The 15,426-nt window shown below is 41.4% G+C and overlaps 1 protein-coding gene across 2 annotated transcripts in view; it reads left to right on the top strand.

Moving 5' to 3' along the window:
- Positions 1-15,426, top strand: part of LOC129868045 (roundabout homolog 3-like) — a 293,102-nt gene that overhangs the window by 107,499 nt on the left and 170,177 nt on the right. Inside the window, exon 1 of one of the 2 annotated variants that reach the window (XM_055941625.1) lies at positions 972-1,606. The exons of the other annotated variant lie outside the window; for it this stretch is intronic. Within the exon in view, the coding sequence (XP_055797600.1) occupies positions 1,543-1,606 (64 nt within the window). The 5' untranslated portion in view covers positions 972-1,542. Of the gene's footprint in view, positions 1-971; positions 1,607-15,426 lie in introns of those variants that run through there. 2 annotated transcript variants of the gene reach the window in all.

The following is a 15,426-nucleotide window of genomic DNA, read 5'->3' on the forward strand; positions in this document are numbered from 1 at the left end:
AATGCCTACTCAATGTGATTGGGAAGCCTGGTGTGTGTCTTTTCATATAAGGCATATGATACGTTTACATTTTAATTAATTCCATGATCACTTGATTGATGCCAGTATCTCAAGGTAAATGTTATGGCAGGCTAAATGAAATGCACGTGTTGAATAATGTATGCATTTTCATGTGAATATTTTGAATCAACATACCCCATAGAGATAGAAAACTATGATTATAAGCCTAGCATTCTGAAAGCATCTTATTTGAACCCTCTAACTGGTAATACAAAATCTCCCTACTACCTTATTAATTAATACAAATTGTTCGACTGATATATGACATTCATAAAATTTCTAGTGAAAATATTATCCTGACACTAACTGACCTATTTTTTGTGAAATTAGTTGAGACCAGTACATTCTACTGATCTGTAGACCATATTTTAAAGGTGCAATATGCAGAAATCACTCTGCCATTTCTTGGTTGCTAAAATTTGAATAGTTCACCTAATTTCAGTTTGTGACAAAACAAGCAGTCATTGTGTAGAGAATCATTGTACCATCTAAACCCTTGTATTATTAGCTGTTTGAAGCTGGTATACAAAACTGAAAGTAAAATGTAGAACGGGAAGCATAGAAATAGTGCACATAGAACATATATACAGCTTCTTAGACTTGCTTTCAAGTCTGGTTGGGTCATGGAAAAGTTAAGCGTTTTTATTTCCCATACCCGATTGATTTGTATGCACTGAATTTACTTATACAACTACTAGGTCTATTTATTGAAACATGTATTTTTTATATATATTTAGATTGAAGTAAAGGCATTGGCGTAATTATACCTACAGTCTCGAAATGCGCAACATGGTGTGTGCAATTTGTGTGTAATTTTGGTCAGTTCTAAGAAAGTTATGCAAAATATTTATTCACTGTCTCTTTAAGTGTTCACTGTTTCGACTACTATACACAGGAGCTAGGGGTGGGCTTTAGCCACGAGAGCGTTTTGCCGATAACAGGACTTGTAATTCTGTTCGTTCAAGAGTGAGGAGGAAATGGGAGACACAGAGAAAGGATGAAAGTCTCTATCAAGAATTAAACTGCACATACTCTATCAGAAGAATACCTTTTTGATGAGGAAGTTGACTCTCAATACAGAGGGACGGAGTAATGAAAAAATCCCATCAACAATACGGTGACAGTGGCTGAGAAAACTAAGAAAATAGCGCAAATTCTAGTGCCGACCATATCCAGAAGCGTAATTTTGCCATCCTTCCGCGCCTGTTGCAGGACATTATCAGAGGAATAGATGATATAAGTAGAAGCCGAAAGGAACGAATTCTTCAGAATGTCTGAAGGCTTGTATGTATGTAAGCTTTTTTAATCAGTTGTAATGCTGCGAGTGATTAGGTGGTGGAAATTGTCCGACAATGTGGGGCTGACTTTCCAAAGTTGTCGGATGCCACTTCTGTAGACTTGACCGACCATACCCACATTTGGATAATTTAGATTTTTTGTGGGGATACCTTTGAAGACAACTTTATCATACACCAGAGGGTAATGGAGTTTCGCCTCACTTTGGATACCCTATTGGTTTTTATTGCGCTTATTGGTTTGGTTTTTGGTAAGTTCAATGCATGATACAATTATCCTATTTCTTATATTTTATGCTCAATGTGTTTGACTATAAATTTGTTATCCGTTGTGATGAATTTGTTTTTGGTGACACTCTCGGTGTATTAACCAATGAAATGAGGTGGGATTATTTTTGCGCGCAAGGCTTCTGTGACAGACCAGCATTCACTTACATTCGTCTCGGTATAGGCCTAGTCAAAAAATATTATGGAGTGATCTTGAATAAGAAGATAATGACAAATTGGTGTATTTTGCTCAAAACATTGACAATTGAGAAAGTTGATTACGACATTATAAACAATGCCCTTAGATGCGCATCCTTAATCCATCCGTTTCTCAGCTAAACGCAGACTACTGGCTGTACCTATAAATGAGGAAAATATATCCGTGTACCTTTTTAAATGAGGAAAAGATATCCGTGAGGGGAGAAATGTTTAAGCTATGAGGCCACCTTGACAACGCTTGAGCAATCACAGAAATAACTATTCAGTGATGCCACTGGGTTGGACACCACTTAAGTTATGCAAACGAGTTAATGAGAGGAAAAATGGATGGCATGGGGACCTTGGCAACATGTTGACCTCTGTTGCGACTGTGTCTTAAATATCTATATTCTTGAATAACTAATGAGAGGAGAAAGGGCCAGAATTGGAACAGCTGCATGTTACAGTTGTGAGTAATAAAGATGGATACAGTATGTCCCAATGACAGTATAATTTCTTATTTGAAGTTTCACTGAGTTTTGTAACAGAAGGTGGATTGTTCTCAAGGGAAACTCAGCCTGTTGATTAATACAACTAAGTTACCATAACTCGCTATCCCCATTGCATGTTGTATGGCCACTGGGAGGATTCCCGGTCGTATGCTGGTGCCGATTTAACAGGACTGTGATTTTGTCATTTTCCGACAGCATGGTGTCTGGGACCCTGCCCTATACTGCTGAGCTGGCTTTTACGAGGCTGTAAACATAGGCTATGAACCCAGACCGTGACAACATCTGGGAAAGCACTCCTTCAATGACTCTAAATGCTCCAATGCGGCCACAAGGCTATATTGAATGCACACTCGTTCACAGCTTTGTCAAATCTTCCAAATTCAATGTTCCCATAACCTCAAATCGAATCAATGTCATTTTCCAACAGATTTTCCTCTCTAAGTCCAAATATAATTGTTATCCTATGTGTCCATGTTAAGATGCAAGCTGTTTTCCACTGTACAAGTTACCTTTCAACAAAAAGTCTCCACCAACCATTCCCGCTATGCGGTGAAGGTCCATCCTGCTATCGCCCATCACTTTTTCACACCAGATAAGAGCCTTAAATGGGGGCCAGGGTCGAGTTTCAAGGTCTGGCTTCAGTTTGTCAGTAAGGTGACGTTCAATCAACCCAGTTGCTAGTTTGTCAACCCTGTTTTCAGTCTCCTGAATGACCAAATGGGAGAGGGCCATGTGTTTGCTCAGCTCCTTTTAAAGTCACTGGAAAATGGCCTCAAAACAGCTGTCAGTTTTCTCATGACTGTCCCCAAACAGGCCTTTAATGAGGCCAAAAAGCCAGGATCAAACCTTTGACGTAATTACAGTACACACATTCCAGATCAGGCCTGGGTGGAGAATGGCTTATGTTATGGGTCTAGCGTGTGTGCGTACAGCTACGATAGAAACCACTAGCTAAGCTATGCATCTGTCTGTCATCTCCATTACTCAGTGAGTAATTTCCTAAACGGTGACATGAATGATGGAGACTTTTGATGGGTAACAGGGATCTCTCACTAGCCCACCATAGACCAGGCTTTTGCTGTTTGTCTGTTGTAAACACTGTCTAAGACGTCTGACTGCCACCAGCCCATAAAACATACAGTAGACAGAGAGCCGCATCCCCAAGTGAGGACACCAGACACCTTAATCCTCTCATTTCTGATCTAAAACCGTCACTTTGATAAGATCTAAAAAGATGTAAAAGACGTTTCTGTACAGCACTTTGCGATATCAGCTGATGTAAGAAGGGCTATATAAATACATTTGATTTTAAATTTGATTTGATGTACAGACAGCGAGACACAACAGAGAGACAGACAGACAAACAGACAGAGAGAAGACAGAGGGAGAACGTTAGGTAAAACAAGAACGTTAGGTAAGACACAGTCAGAACCCTCTCTGTCAGAGGCGTCATGCCCATAGGGGGCACAGGGGCACGTGCCCCTCAGATTATTATTATATTTTATTTTTGTTTTTGTTGTTTCTCTGTAATAGTACTAGCCACCTAGCAATTTTATGAAGTTAGGTTCTCAATCTCCCAACCTCATAAATAGTAGCTAGCTTGTCTAACTATCTTAGCTGGCATGCCTGCTGGCAAGGTTGGTAGACTTTAGAAAAGCAAGACATGACTAAATGTACTGAATAAGACTCACATTCCTTTCAATATTTTACCCAAGTCAGGAGTAAACAGACAGCTCAAGAGGTATACTTAGATATGCAGACGAATACACTTTTTAAAATATTTTTTTTTTAGATAGAAATAAGTATAATGATTAATGCTGTAGATTGCAGCAAAAAGAAAAGCTATTTCAGGTGTTTGAAAAATGCAACATTCTCCAACTAGGACCGCCCCCCAGCCATCCTCACGTACTTTGTGCCCCCTTAGATTTTTGTGGTGCATGACGCCCCTGCTCTCTGTTGCCTCTCAGATAACACACACACACAGGCTAGTGCGTACAGCCCAGTTCATCACTGGGGCCAAGCTTCCTTCCATCCAGGACGTCTATACCAGGCAGTTTCAGAGGAAGGCCCTAAAAATTGTCTCCAGCCACCCTAGTCATAGACTGCTTTCTCTGCTCCTGCACGGGAAGTGGTACCGGAGCTTCAAGTCCAAAAGGCTCCTTTACAGCTTCTACCCCCAAGCCATAAGACTGCTGAACAGTTAATCAAATGGCTACCTGGATTATTTGCAATGACCCTGCTTTTTTTACGCTGCTGCTACTCGCTGTTTATTATCTATTCATAGTCACTTTATCCCTACCTACATGTACATATTACCTCAATTACCTTGACTAATCTGTACCCCCGCACATTGCCTTGGTACCAGGACCCCCTGCATATAACCTCATTATTGTTATTTTATTGTGTTACTTTCTTTTTTTACTTTAGTTTATTTAGTAAATATTTTCTTAACTTTTATTTTTCTTAGAACTGCATTGTTGGTTAAGGGCTTGTAAGGAAGCATTTCACAGTAAGGTCTACCTACACCTTTTGTATTTTGCACGTGACAAATACAATGTGATTTGATTTGACACACTAACAGTCCCCCTCATCGCTCCTCTCTTCGTCTGTTATCAAGCAAATCAAACAAACTGCCGATAACTTGGGAAGCGTTGGCATGAGCTGTAGAGTTGATCCGTCACCCATAGCTAACCAAGCATAAAGACATGTTCAAAATCTATATCACTCTCACTATTAAAGACGATCATGATATTCCTCATGTGTCTGCTAATTGTCATCAGCCAAAGTCCGTTATCATAAGCGCACACTAAAATACCCATCAAGAGGCAGAAAGTAATTTGAAGGTCGGACGCATTCTTATTCCGAGGGCTTAAAAGAGGCACCCTAACCTCTCTGTCACTGCCAGATAGGGCTGAGGTATCCAGTTCATCCGGTCATCAAAAGAAACAAACCAAACCACAGGGAACATTTTTTTTTAACAGTGACTGCTGACAACACCTCTCTCCAGACCTTGAAGAGTTCCAGCGCGGCTGTCCGAAGTGAAAAGGGGCCATAAGGCCCTCAACAATACCAGCGTGGCATCAATCTGATGGGCCCCTGGGCCCCAAGTCGCAGACGGCTTAATGGCCGGGGGTATTAGTTCCAGTAGTCAAGTAGTTGTATGGACGTTGATAAAACGTTGCGTGGATGCTGACCCCTAGCGCTGGTCACGCACTAAAATGGACAGCGAAAGAGAGAAAAAAAGAGAGCGAAAGTGACAATGTCTGACTGTTACGGCTTTGTGTTTCTCTGTATTTTTTCAGTTTTACCATAGAAATACAATGCATAGAATATATTTTATGTCCTGTTGCTGTCGGCATAGGAATATAATTCATAGAATGAATTTTTATCCTGTCACTGTCAACTCAAGCTGTCAACAACATTTTCTGCATATTCCGTTTAACTTCTGCTACTTGAGGACTATGTGTAGTTATATGTAGAACAGCGTGATGTGGGCTGAGGAAGAAGACATTTCAAACTCTGGAAGTCTCACCCCTCCACATTTTGTCTGCGGAGGCTCTCAAAGTGTTTTTAATTTCATAGATACCGGTTGAAATGATTGAATTGCAAATTAATAGTTTTCTTTGCATGAAATGGCAAAGTAAATAGGATGTTTTCCCTGCTATGCCTGTGTTAATCCAACATTAAAGCAATATCTGCGATCCTTCTGTTATGTGTTTGTGAATACACATTAATCTATTTCTGGAAAACCAGGGTATTTTACTGGAATTTTTAAACCCTAAACCCACACCTATAACCCCTAACCTATAGCATATGCCCATAACCAACACAACTTTTCCCCATAGGAGTCTTGACTTCTTTGTGCCCTTGTTGCCCCCTGGCATGGGGCACATCCTTAACCTCTACTGCCTCAGAAACCCGGATCCGGGAGCACCCCCCACCCCCCACACACTGTTTAGCATAGCTAGCATAGCTTCACAAGTAGATAGTAGCATCTAAATATCATTAAATCACAAGTCCAAGACACCAGATGAAAGATACAGATCTTGTGAATAAAGCCACCATTTCAGATTTTTAAAATGTTTTACAGGGAAGACACAATATGTAAAGATGTAAATCTATTAGCTAAAAACACATTAGCATAATCCACCATCTTTTATTTGTCCACCAACACCAGTAGCTATCACCAATTCGGCTAAACTAAGATATTTATAGCCCCTAACCAAGAAAAAAACTCATCAGATGACAGTCTGATAACATATTTATGGTATGGGATAGGTTTTGTTAGAAAAATGTGCATATTTCAGGTAGCTGCCATAGGTTACAATTGCACCCACCGTCACAAATGGACTAGAATAATTACAATGAGCAACGTGTTTACCTAACTACTAATCATCAAACATTTCGTAAAAATACACAGCATACACTAATCGAAAGACACAGATCCTGTGAATACAGACAATATTTCAGATTTTCTAAGTGTCTTACAGCGAAAACACAATAAATCGTTATATTAGCATAGCACATAGCACATAGCAGCCCAGCATTGATTCTAGCCAAAGTGAGCGATAAAAGTCAACATCGCCAAAAGATATTAATTTTTTCACTAACCTTCTCAGAATTCTTCCGATGACACTCCTGTAACATCATTTTACAATATACATATACAGTTTGTTCGAAAAGGTGCATATTTAGCCATACAAAACCGTGGTTACACAATGAAAATAGTAGCAAAACAAGCCTGAAAATGTCGGTCGCCATCTTTCAGAGTGATCTAGTTTAATTAATAGCTAATCATATACTTGACTAAAAAATACAGGGTTTACAGGAATCGAAAGACAAATTAGTTCTTAATGCAACCGCTGATTTACATTTTTAAAATTATCCTTACTTTTCAATACAGGGTTCGCCAAGTGAAGCTATACCAAACAAAATGGCGAAATATGCGTTTAAAATATTTCGACAGAAACACGATTTATCATATTAAATATTGCTTACTTTGAGCTGTTCTTCCATCAGATTCTTGGGCAATGTATCCTTTCTATGTTATAAACGTCTTTTGGTCGATAGATGTCCTCTGTCCTTCGAAATGTCCACCACCAACGACCGACACCCCAAAACGTGTCCAAAGTTTCAGAGTGCACAACAAATAAATTCCTCAAAATCGCACTAAACGGATATAAATTGCTATAAAACGGTTCAAATTAACTACATTATGTTTTTAACACCTAAAACGAGTAAAAACATGACCGGAGAAATATTGCTGGTTAGAAAACGATTTGGAACGAGGCAGGTCCGATGCCCTTCACGCTTCAGGCGCACGACGAGAAAGGGCGGTCTCTATACATTTTGGTCTTTTATACTGGCTGTGAATATCCCATCGATTCCATTGAAAGCGTGATGACGTACAGACACCCAGAGGAAGACGTAGGCAGTGTCGGTTTCTTCATAGCATTCACTGTCGCCTTAAAAACAGACCCCAGATCAGAGGTAAAAAAATTTGAAATCTGAACCCTGTCATGAAAAGTGCTGTAGAAATTGTTCTGTACCACTCAGAGACAAAATTTCAACTTCTATAGAAACTAGAAGGTGTTTTCTATCCAATAATAACAATAATATGCATATTGTACGATCAAGAATTTAGCACGAGGCAGTTTAATTTGGAGACACAAATATGCTAATGCGGAACAGCACCCCCTATAGTTCCAAGAAGTTAATGCACTGGCTACAGCATGTAACACCAAGTGTTTTGAAAATGCCCTTTTATAAGAAAGTGTGTGTGTGTGTGAGACACAGGGGGAGTGACCTGTGTGGCTGCGCGGCGCTGTGGTGATGAAGACAGTGTGGGCACTGGAACATAGTAGAGGAGCTGTCCTACTCCTCTCAGGCATCCTGTTCACACAGCCCCCCCCCCCCCCCATTGCCCTACCCAGACCTCACAAGGCCCCCCTGTCTGTCTGTCTGTCTGTCTGTCTGTCTGTCAGGGAGTCACACAGAGAGGCAGCATGTCTAGGGTAGTCAAATGGAAGACAGTTTTTGTGGTTGTTTGTTTGTTTGGTGAAGATGTGTCTGAATGCACTGTGTGTTTGCTCTAAATGTGTTTGTCCATGAGTGTATGTATGCCAATTTTAAAATCAAATCAAATTAATTTATATAGCCCTTCTTACATCAGCTGATATCTCGAAGTGCTGCACAGAAAGCCAGCCTAAAACCCCAAACAGTAAGCAATGCAGGTGTAGAAGCACGGTGGCTAGACAAAACTCCCTAGAAAGGCCAAAACCTAGGAAGAAACCTAGAGAGGAACCAGGCTATGAGGGGTGGCCAGTCCTCTTCTGGCTGTGCCGGGTGGAGATTATAACAGAACATGGCCAAGATGTTCAAATGTTCATAAAGTGACTCAACCCAGTCAAGTGACGCACCCCCCTAGGGACGGCATGGAAGAGCACCAGTAAGCCAGTGACTCAGCCCCTGTAATAGGGTTAGAGGCAGAGAATCCCAGTGGAGAGAGGGGAACCGGCCAGGCAGAGACAGCAAGGGTGGTTCGTTGCTCCATAGCCTTTCCGTTCACCTTCACACTCCTGGGCCAGACTACACTCAATCATATGACCCACTGAAGAGATGAGTCTTCAGTAAAGACTTAAAAGTTGAGACGGAGTCTGCGTCTCTCACATGGGTAGGCAGACCATTCCGGAAAAATTGAGATGTATAGGAGAAAGCCCTGCCTCCAGCTGTTTGCTTAGAAATTCTAGGAACAATTAGGAGGCCTGCGTCTTGTGACCGTAGCTGGAAAGATAGGTAGGAGCAAGCCCATGTAATGCTTTGTAGGTTAGCAGTAAAACCTTGAAATCAGCACTTGCCTTAACAGGAAGCCAGTGTAGGGAGGCTAGCACTGGAGTAATATGATACATTTTTTTGGTTCTAGTCAGGATTCTAGCAGCCGTATTTAGCACTAACTGAAGTTTATTTAGTGCTTTATCCGGGTAGCCAGAAAGTAGAGCATTGCGGTAGTCTAACCTAGAAGTAACAAAAGCATGTGTAACGGATGTGAAATGGCTAGCTAGTTAGCGGGTACGCGCTAGTAGCATTTCAATCAGTTACGTCACTTGCTCTGAGACTTAAGTAGTGTTGCCCCTTGCTCTGCAAGAGCCGCGGCTTTTGTGGAGCGATGGGTAACGACGCTTCGTGGGTGTCAGTTGCTGATGTGTGCAGAAGGTCCCTGGTTCGCGCCCGGGTCGGGGCGAGGGGACGACGCAAAGTTAAACTGTTACATTGGTGCCGTGACCCGGATCACTGGTTGCTGCGGAAAAGGAGGAGGTTGAAAGGGGGGTGAGTGTAACGGATGTGAAATGGCTAGCTAGTTAGCGGGTACGCGCTAGTAGCATTTCAATCAGTTACGTCACTTGCTCTGAGACTTAAGTAGTGTTGCCCCTTGCTCTGCAAGAGCCGCGGCTTTTGTGGAGCGATGGGTAACGACGCTTCGTGGGTGTCAGTTGCTGATGTGTGCAGAAGGTCCCTGGTTCGCGCCCGGGTCGGGGCGAGGGGACGACGCAAAGTTAAACTGTTACACATGGATACATTTTTCTGCTTCAATTTTGGACAGAAAGTTCCAGATTTTTGCAATGTTATGTAGATGGAAAAAAAGCTGCCCTTGAAACAGTCTTGATATGTTCGTCAAAAGAGAGATCAGGGTCCAGAGTAACGCAGAGGTCCTTCACAGTTTTATTTGAGACGACTTTACAACCATCAAGATTAATTGTCAGATACAATAGAAGATCTCTTTGTTTCTTGGGACCTAGAACAAGCATCTCTGTTTTGTCCGAGTTTAAAAGTATAACGTTTTCAGCCATCCACTTCCTTATGTCTGAAACACAGGCTTCTTGCGAGGGCAATTTTGGGGCTTCACCATGTTTCATTGAAATGTACAGCTGTGTGTCATCCGCATAGCAGTGAAAGTTAACATTATGTTTTCGAATGACATCCCCAAGAGGTAAAATATATAGTGAAAACAATAGTGGTCCTAAAACGGAACCTTGAGGAACACCGAAATGTACAGTTGATTTGTCAGAGGACAAACCATTCACAGAGACAAACTGATATCTTTCCGACAGATAGATCTAAACCAGGCCAGATCTTGTCCGTGTAGACCAATTTTCGGTTTCCAATCTCTCCAAAGGAATGTGGTGATCGATGGTATCAAAGGCAGCACTAAGGTCTAGGAGCACAAGGACAGATGCAGAGCCTCGGTCTGACGCCATTAAAAGGTAATTTACCACCTTCACAAGTGCTGTCTCAGTGCTATGATGGGGTCTAAAACCAGACTGAAGCATTTCGTATACATTGTTTGTCTTCAGGAAGGCAGTGAGTTGCTGCGCAACAGCTTTTTCTAACATTTTTTGGAGGAATGGAAGATTCGATATAGGCCGATAGCTTTTTATATTTTCTGGGTCAACTTTTGGCTCTTTCAAGAGAGGCTTTATTACTGCCACTTTTAGTGAGTTTGGTACACATCCGGTGGATAGAGAGCCGTTTATTATGTTCAACATAGGAGGGCCAAGCACAGGAAGCAGCTCTTTCAGTAGTTTAGTTGGAATAGGGTCCAGTATGCAGCTTGAAGGTTGAGAGGCCATGATTATTTTCATCATTGTGTCAAGAGATATAGTACTAAAACACTTGAGTGTCTCTCTTGATCCTAGGTCCTGGCAGAGTTGTGCAGAGTCAGTACAGCTGAGCTTTGGAGGAATACGCAGATTTAAAGAGGAGTCCGTAATTTGCTTTCTAATGATCATGATCTTTTCCTCAAAGAAGTTCATGAATGTATTACTGCTGAAGTGAAAGCCATCCTCACTTGGGGAATGCTGCTTTTTAGTTAGCTTTGCGACAGTATCAAAAACACATTTTTAATTGTTCTTATTTTCCTCAATTAAGTTGGCAATGTGGCGTTGTGTGTTTTCAAATTCAATCAATACTCTTGGTGTGTTTCAAGTTTTAATGTCACGTGCATAAGTACAGTGAAATGCCTTTCTTGCAAGCTCCAAACCCAACAATTTGGTAATCAATATCAATGTAGCACTAACAATAACATAAGGTAGAACAAAAACCCACAAGAAATAGAAATAAGAAGAACACGAAAAGTAAGAAGCCATTTCCAATACCATATTTACAATGTGCAGGGATACTGGAGTGATAGAGGTAGATATGTTTCGGGATAAGGTGACTAGGCGTCAGGATATATGATAAACAGTGTACCAGTAGCGTGAATGATGATTGTATGTGAGTGTGTGTAGAGTCAGTATAAATGTGTGTGCATGTTATGTGTGTGCTGGAGTGTCAGCATGCATAAGTGTGTAGAGCCTTCTGAGTGTGCAATGAGAAAGTGCAAAAATAAAATACAAGGGTGAACTCAGATAGTCCGTGTAGCCATTCTGTTCGATACTTATCAGTCTTATGTGTTTGTGTGTGTGGGGTTGTGTTGTGCACCACTTCAGCCCGGTATCATCCTGATCTTATCTCGTGAATTGAATAACTTTTTTTGTGAATGTGGGTTCCACTCTGACAAAGAAAATCAGAAAAAATATATGGAAATCATTGTGATTACATTAAGGGACAGTTCCCTTCTCTGCTTCAGTTTGATCCACCTGATGTAATGGAGGTGATGGAGGTAATTGATGACTTAAAGAGGCAGGTCATGATGAGATTGGTACCTCTTTGGTGAATTCAGTGTCTCAGAATATCTTCACCAAATCAATGCAAACTGGTATTGTTCCCCAAGAAAAGAAAAAAAGCCAAAGTTACCCTCACTATACATCTGGGGATCCAAGATCTTTTACAAATGATTGACTAATATCTGTACTACGGAAGTTTACATAAACTTAGGTTGGAGTCATTGAAACATGTTTTTCAACCACTGCACAAATTTCTTGTTAACAAACTATAGTTTTGGCAAGTCAGTTAGGACATCTACTTTGTGCATGACACGACAAGTAATTTTTCCAACATATGTTTACAGACAGATTATTTCACTTATAATTCACTGTATCACAATTCCAGTGGGTCAGACGTTTACATACACTAAGTTGACTGTGCCTTTAAAGAGCTTGGAAAATTCCAGAAAATTATGTCATTGCTTTAGAAGCTTCTGAAAGGCTAATTGATTAACTCAGTGCCTCTGCATGACATCATGGGAAAATCAAAAGAAAAATTGTAGTCCTCCACAAGTCTGGTTCATCCTTGGGAGCAATTTCTAAATGCCTGAAGGTACCCCGTTCATCTGTACAAACAATAGAACGCAAGTTTAAACACCATGGGACCACGCAGCCATCATACCGCTCAGGAAGGAGACGCGTTCTGTCTCCTAGAGATTAATGTACATTGGTGTGAAAAGTGCAAATCAATCCCAGAACAACAGCAAAAGACCTTGTGAAGATTCTGGAGGAAACAGGTACAAAGGTATCTATATCCATAGTAAAACGAGTCCTATATCGACATAACCTGAAAGGGCACTCAGCAAGGAAGAAGCCACTGCTCCAAAATCGCCATAAAAATGCAAAACTACGGTTTGCAACTGCACATAGGGACAAAGATCATACTTTTTGGAGAAATGTCCTCTGGTCTGATGAAACAAAAATAGAACTGTTTGGCAGTAATCGTTATGTTTGGAGAAAAAAGGGGGATGCTTGCAAGCCGAAGAACACCAACCAACTGTGAAGCATGGTTATGCTGAAGCAACATCTCAAGACATCAGTCAGGAAGTTAAAGCTTGGTCGCAAATGGGTCTTCCAAATGGACAATGACCCCAAGCATACTTCCAAAGTTGTGGTAAAAAATAGCTTAAGGACCACAACGTCAAGGTATTGGAGTGGCCATCACAAAGCCCTGACCCCAATCCTATAGACATTTGTGGGCAGAACTGAAAAAGCATGTGTGAGCAAGGAGGCCTACAAACCTGACTCAGTTACACCAGCTCTGCCAGGAGGAACGGGTCAAAATTCACTCACCTTATTGTGGGAAGCTTGTGGAAGCCTACCTGAAACGTTTGACCCAAGTTAAACAATTTAAAGGCAATGCTGCCAAATACTATTTGAGTGTATGTAAACTTCTGACCCACTGGGAATGTGATGAAAGAAATAAAAGCTGAAATAGAATGATTTATCTACTATTATTTGGACATTTCACATTCTTAAAATAAAGTGGTGATCCTAACTGACCTAAGACTAGGATTAAATGTCAGGAATTGTGAAAAACTGAGTTTAAATGTATTTGACTAAGGTGTATGTAACTTCCGACTTCAACTGTATTTGCACGTCTCTGATCACTCTATTGAAGGAAAAAGCACTTTTGACTTTCAATATAAAACGCGACCACTGTCAATACACGGCTGTACTCACCTGCTCCCGCTTTCTCCGGTTGTGCTATTTATAAACAAATACGTGACTGGCCGAACTGTTCTGGGGAACTATGTAAGCTTCATAATGTAAAATAATGTGACAGGTGAAATATTAACACCTTTATCTCAAAACTCATTGCACAAGGTGACTTCAGTCATTTACTTAAAAAATAGCTACAAATATTAAAATGTATTGAACATTTTTAAGATATAGTTTCAACGGTACTGACAGTATAGAAAAAACATCCAGTGGCTATTTCCAAATACCCCGGTTTACGGTATATACAGTATACCGCCCAAGCCTACTGAGTATATCATGTACATTTATAATTCATATGCTCTGTTTAACTGATTGAACAAACTTTGTTTAACTTACAGTATATTTGTATATTGGTTTTCATGTCATGGTTTTCATATTATTATTCCAAGATGGTGTAGCAGTCAGATGTCTTTGTCCTTCGTCTTGTCGTGTCCCATGTATATATCTTTTTTAATATATTTTTCTTCGCATATCTTTTTTATATTTTTCTAAACCTCAACTTCAAAATACTCTCCTGCAACCCGCCTCACTCAATGTGGTGGGGATCTGTTTTTTTGTAAAGTATTTTTATTTACCTCGGAACCGGTTTTCCCCAACAGAAGCTAGCCAGCTCACTAGCTTATAGCTAGTAGTCAGCTAATCCAATGCTAGCGGTCATCAGCTAACCTTTACCTCGGAAAGCTCTTGCCAGTTTGTACGACGCGATTCAAACTAGAGCATACCGGACCTATTTTCTCTCCATATCCCCGGATTCCTACCGCAAGCTCTGAACCTTTTCACCTGGAACATCGCAGCTAGCTAGCTGCAATCCAAGTGACTATTTCTGGCTAACGTCTCTGTTCCGAAGCAAGCACCAATTAGCCTGGAGCTAGCCCATGCCAGGCCCATCTCCCAGCTAGCTGAAGAGGCCCATCAGCCACTCCTGGGCTACAATACCCGGACCCCTTCTACTGCAGGTACGGGGCACAGAACCCCGCCGATCCTTCACGACTGGACTACCGACGTAATCTGCTCGAGGGGGTACTCAACTGGCTCCTACGTCGCGATGTCCCCTGAATGCTCATCTGCTAGCCTGCTAGCCGCGGCCCACTAGCTGTCTAAAGCATATCGGACTGTTAGCTAACAAGCCCATCAGCCAATTTCTCGGGCCACTATACCTATTTTTTTCAATTGGCCTGGGCCCCTTTTACTCAACGAAGCCCTGCTTATCCATCACAACTGGACTACCGATGTAATCTGCCCAAGGGTTTTTTTCCAACAGGACCCTCCTTCTCGACGTCCCCTGAATGCCCATCTGCTAGCCTGCTAGCCACGGCCCGCTAGCTGTCTAGAGCATATTGGACTGTTAGCTGAATAGATCCATCGGCCAATTTCTTGGGTTACTATACCTATTTTGCCAATTGGACTTGGACCCCTCTGCTACTCGGAACCCTACTAATCCATCACGACTGGTCTATCGACGTCACCGCACGAGGAGGCTAAAACAGACTTTCCTCCGTCGTGATGTCCCTCTAAGGCCCTTCTGCTAGCTGTCTGAATCGCCGTGTTTCCAACCAGCCCAACCACTCACTGGACCCCTATGATCACTCGGCTACGCATGCCTCTCCCTAATATCAATATGCCTTGTCCATTACTGTCCTGGTTAGTGATTATTGTCTTATTTCACTGTAC

Source organism: Salvelinus fontinalis, chromosome 13 (genome assembly GCF_029448725.1).
Source record: "Salvelinus fontinalis isolate EN_2023a chromosome 13, ASM2944872v1, whole genome shotgun sequence".
Taxonomy (NCBI): domain Eukaryota; kingdom Metazoa; phylum Chordata; class Actinopteri; order Salmoniformes; family Salmonidae; genus Salvelinus; species Salvelinus fontinalis.